The sequence below is a fragment of the Colobus angolensis genome, unplaced genomic scaffold (assembly GCF_000951035.1).
Source record: "Colobus angolensis palliatus isolate OR3802 unplaced genomic scaffold, Cang.pa_1.0 Scaffold253, whole genome shotgun sequence".
Taxonomy (NCBI): Eukaryota; Metazoa; Chordata; class Mammalia; order Primates; family Cercopithecidae; genus Colobus; species Colobus angolensis.
Window position 1 is genome coordinate 918,714 of NW_012115744.1, and position 5,190 is coordinate 923,903.

Consider the following 5,190-nt stretch of genomic DNA (forward strand, 5'->3'; position numbering starts at 1 on the left):
TTTTTTTTTTTTTTTAAGACATGGTCTCACTGTCATGCAGACTGGAGTGCAGTGGTGCAATACATGGCTCACTGCAGCCTCAACCTCCTGGGCTCAGGTAATCCTCCCACCTCAGCCTCTCCAGTAGCTGGGACTATAGGTGCATACTATCACATCTGGTTAATTTTTTGTATTTTTTTGTAGAGACAGGGTTTTGCCATGTTGTCCAGGCTGGTCTGGAAGTCCTGGACTCAAATGGTCTGCCTGCCTTGACCTCCCAAAGTGCTGAGATTACAGGCATGACCCACTGTGTTAACTTTAAACATTTTCACCAAAGTTTCCAAAGATTAAAAAAAAGGGGTGCTTAGATGGGCTTGAACCTTGTGAACCAGAATGCTGAATATAAGCCACCACACCCAGCCAAAGTCATATATTTTAATATATCCACGTGGTCTATTTCTGCACAACCCTTAATAGCTGAAATTTCTTTCTTTTTTATTTTTATTTTTTTTGAGATGGAGTCTCGCTCTGTCGCCAGGCTGGAGTGCAGTGGCGTGATCTCGGCTCACTGCAACCACTGCCTTCTGGATTCAAGCGATTCTCCTGCCTCAGCCTCCTGAGTAGCTGGGACTATATATACAGGTGCCCGCCACCATGCCCAGCTAGTTTTTGTATTTTTAGTAGAGATGGGGTTTCACCACGTTGGCCAGAATGGTCTCGATCTCTTGACCTCATGATCCACCCACCTCAGCCTCCCAAAGTGTTGGGATTACAGGCGTGGGCCACAGTGCCCAGCTATGAAATTTCTGAATGCTTTTAGAAAAGTTTAAAAATGTATTTTAATTAAAATTAAAATTAAAAAATTTTAAAAAATACAAGAGGCCAGGTGGTCTCTTTTAATAGAAGGTGGCTCATGTCTGTAATCCCAGCACTTTGGGAGGCTGAGGCGGGCAGATCACTTGAGGTCAGGAGTTTGAGATCAGCCTGGCTAACATGGCAAAACCTTGTCTCTACAAGAAAATAACAAAAATTAGCCGGGCGTGGTGATGCATACTGCTAGCCCTAGCTACTCCAGAGGCTGAGGTGGGAGAACTGCTGGAACCCAGAAGGCAGAGGTTGCAATGCGCAGAGATCATGCCAATGCATTTCAGCCTGGGAGACAGAGAGAGACCCTGTCTCTAAACAAACAAACAAACAAGAAAACCCCAAAAATCAAAACACCTCTTAATCATGACACAGCTAAGTTGAAACTATCCATAATATCCATAATTCAATGTTAAATCCCCAGTGGGACACAGATGACTTGGTGAGATTAATGAAAAAATGACAGCAATGATAACTGACATACAGATTAAAAGCTAAATTCCTCAGCCTAGCTCCCAATCACATCTTCCCCAAGTAAGACCCTGCTGTTTCTACCAGGATGAATGTGTCTACCACTTGGCCTACTTGTTACTCAAATTACTTCCCCAGCCTGGAATGTAGGTGAAGTTTCATGACTTCCCAATGGATTTTTTTTTTTAGGAGGAATAGGGATGGGGAAAGTGGTGGTCTACGACCCAAGAATTAAGAACTCTTGCCCAATTAACTTGTCTTCCTGAAATTTCAAACTAAGTAGGATACAGCAATTTTGTACGTATAATCCTACAGAGAACCAGAAGAACAGATTGAGTCTTTTACTTCTAATATCATATTTGTGATTTTTATGTATCATCACACTGGAAAAACTTTACATCATCGCAAATCTTCATAAACTAAAACATTATGCTGTAACTTCACAAATACTTCTACTGATTATATACATACTCAAAGTTCACTGGGGTATGGTGGCTTATGTCTGTAATCCCAGCACCTTGGGAGGACCACTTGAGGCTAGGAGTTGGAAACCAATCTGGGCAACATAGGGAGCCCCCAACTCCACAAAAAATAAAAATAAAAAATTAGCAACTGGTGTGGTGGCTCACACCTGTAATTTCAGCACTTTGGGAGGCTGAGGTGGGTGGATCACCTGAGGTCAGGAATTCAAGACTGACCTGGCCAACATGGTGAAACCCTGTCTCCACTAACAATACAAAGATTAGCCGGGTGTGGTGGCGGGTACCTGTAATCCCAGTTACTGGGGAGGCAGAGGCAGGAGAATTGCTTGAACCCAAGAGGTGGAGGTTGCAGTGAGTCAAGATTGTGCCACTGCACTCCATCTGGGGTACAGAGCAAGACTGTCTCAAAAAAAAAAAAAAATTAGCCAGGTGTGGTGGCACAAACCTGAAGTCACAGTTACTAGGGAGGCTGAGGCAGGAGGATCCCTTGAACCCAGGAGGTTTAAGGTTGGAATGAGCTATGATCATGCCACTGTACTCCAGCCTAGGTGACACAGTGAGACCCAGTCTCAATATAAATAAATGAAAATAAAAGATAAGAGATTGCTGGCCTTTGCTTAACTTTAAAATATTTTTTTACTTTGAGATAGGGTCTTGCTCTGTCACACAGCCTAGTCTGGAACTCCAGGACTCAAGTGTACAATCTACCCGCTTCAGCCTCCCAAAGTGTTGGCATTACAGGCGTGAATCACCGTGCCCAGTCCCTTGCTTAACTTTAAAAACAAGTACACCAAGGTTCTTTTACATTAGTATTGGGTAATAGCTGACAAGATGCATCTCAAACTGTGCTGTTAAAGAAACCAATGAGGCCAGATGTGGTGGCTCAAGCCTGTAATTCCAGCACTTTGGGAGGCCGAGGCAGGTGGATCACCTGAGGTCAGGAGTTTGAGACCAGTGTGGCCAATATGGTGAAACCCTGTCTCAACTAAGAATACAAAAATTAGCTGGGCATGGTGGTGCACACCTGTAGTCCTAGCTACTTGGGAGGCTGAGGTGGCAGAATTGCTTGAATCCGGGAGGCAGAGGTTGCAGTGAGCCAAGACTGGCCATTGCACTCCAGCCTGGGAAACAAGAGTGAAACTCTATCTCCAAAAAAACAAAAAAGCCCCAATGAGCATAATATGTCTTTTTTCAAATATATTCCATGGGTTTATGTCACTTAGACTAGTGCACCTTCTGGACTGCCATATACAAGACATTCCTGTACAAACCTCTGCAGTGAGGTACTCCAGAATCGCAGCACTGTACACGGCAGCAGTGGCACCCACCCTTCCATGGCTTGTGGTGCGAGTCTTCAAGTGTCTGTGGATGCGGCCCACAGGAAACTAAAAGAGAGACGTCTTAGTGGGAAGCACTGCAGAGTCTTAACATTGCACTGACTGTAATCAAAGGCTGAACAATATGAGTAACCATGAAATAATAAAAAACTTGATCACACATATCAGAAGTCAAACCTATTAGGCAATTAACAGTTCCCAGGGCCTGTGTCTATGTTCTGGTAATCAGTCCAAAATCTTTAACCTCTGCATAATATGGAGAATATCACTCTAAAATGAAGAAAAACCATGCAGGGCTGTCATCAAATATACATTCAACATGACCCATGGATCAAATTCCTGTCTAGTTAATCTCTTCACATAAAAGGCACATGCAACTTTGAACCTCCAATACCTTCCTCAGATCTTATTAAATGTTCTTTCTTCAGTTTCCAGAGGTGATCTGATAGTTAAGAAAAATCAACACTATTATCTCATTGTGATTCTACTTTCTGAAAAAGAGGGTACTTTTCTCATTTCAGAGTATCCTAATCCCACTTGTCCGCGCCCTTTACTATTTTTTTTATTGAGACAGTCTCACTCTGTCGCCCAGGCCGGAGTGTAGTGGCGCCGTCTTGGCTCACTGCAACCTCCGCCTCCCGGGTTTCAAGCGACTCTCCTGCCTCAGCCTCCTGAGTAGGTGGGATTATAGGCACGTCAGGACGCCTGGCTGTTTTGTATTTTTAGTAGAGATGGGGTTTTGCGTGATCTGCCCATCTTGGCCTCCCAAAGTGCTGGGATTACAGGCATGAGCCACTGTGCCCGGCCTGTCTGTGCCCTTTCTTACAGACCTACCTCATCCCTTCACTGTTCCATTATTTCAACAGCTACAATTACTTCCTTTCCACTGGTTCCTTTCCTTCTACAGACTTTACTGAAAACTTCACAGTCCATGAAAACTGCTTCTAGTTACAGTCTAGAAAGTCTCTTTCCAAAGACTGAATTTAAAAAACAAATCCTGAAACCCTTACTTTCTTGTCACCCATTTTTTCCTAACCCTAACTTGGTTTCTGTTAAACAGTACTTTTGAAGGTCAGCAGCGACATTTTACTTCCTTAATAAACACAAGCAATCTTTTTTTTTTTGCATTTATACTTCGTCTCTAAGTGACCAAAAGCTTCTTAAGAGCAAGATTTATGTCTTCTTTTCCTTTGTATCCTTAGTAACCAGTATGTTGTCTGGCATACAGTAGGCCCTCAAAAACATTTCTTCTTAGACTTCAGAGTTCTCATACCAACCCTGACTACTCCTCAGCCTTTTCTTAAAAGTTTTTGAGGGGTCCTCCAATGTCCTCGTGCTCCTTTCTCATTCTCTTAGGTTAGGAAACTCATCCATAACATAAACTATCAATTTTACATAAATGATCTCAAATTCCTAATTCTATCACCTCTCTTAGAAAGCTGAACTCACGTTTCCAACTTCTGGACATTTTCACATGGATGTTTTAGTGAACTTCAAAATGATTCCATTTAAATTTACTCATAACTTGATTCTATTACAAACTCCTCTGTTCCTTAGGTTCTAAGCCTTAGAGAAACTTCTGACTTCCTCTCAACCTTATACTGCTTCACCTATTTTCTGCACACACATGATTTCTACTGCTTCCCATTCAAGTATGTTACTTTATTCCTAAATCACTGCAATAATCTCCATTGGCCTTCCATTTTCTACTTCAAATTAAGTATGCCTTAAAATAAATTCTAATTAGGAATATACATGGAAACCTAAAATACAGAATGTGTACATCAATATAAATTCCCATCCCCCTTCTTTCGGTATCATCTGGATCATGTTGTCCTCTTGCTTAAACTCTCAATGGCTAACCACTGCCAAAAGGATAACAATTTACAGTTTGGCCTTCCAAGTTTCCTGATTAAAAGTATTTCTCAGCCAGGCACAGTGGCTCACACCTGTAATCCCAGCACTCTGGGAGGCTGAGGCGGGCGGATCACGAGGTCAAGAGATTGAGACCATCCTGGCCAACATGGTGAAACCCCGTCTCTACTAAAAATACAAAA

At 42.5% G+C, this 5,190-nt stretch overlaps 1 protein-coding gene across 2 annotated transcripts in view; it reads right to left on the reverse strand.

The window, feature by feature from the left end:
- The window catches only part of LOC105515066 (histone H2A.V), an 18,586-nt gene that overhangs the window by 7,942 nt on the left and 5,454 nt on the right, over positions 1 to 5,190 (reverse strand). For both annotated transcript variants that reach the window (XM_011946782.1, XM_011946781.1), the window contains exon 2: positions 3,068 to 3,181. In XM_011946782.1, coding sequence (XP_011802172.1) covers positions 3,068 to 3,181 — 114 coding nt within the window. The remainder of the gene's footprint in view (positions 1 to 3,067; positions 3,182 to 5,190) is intronic.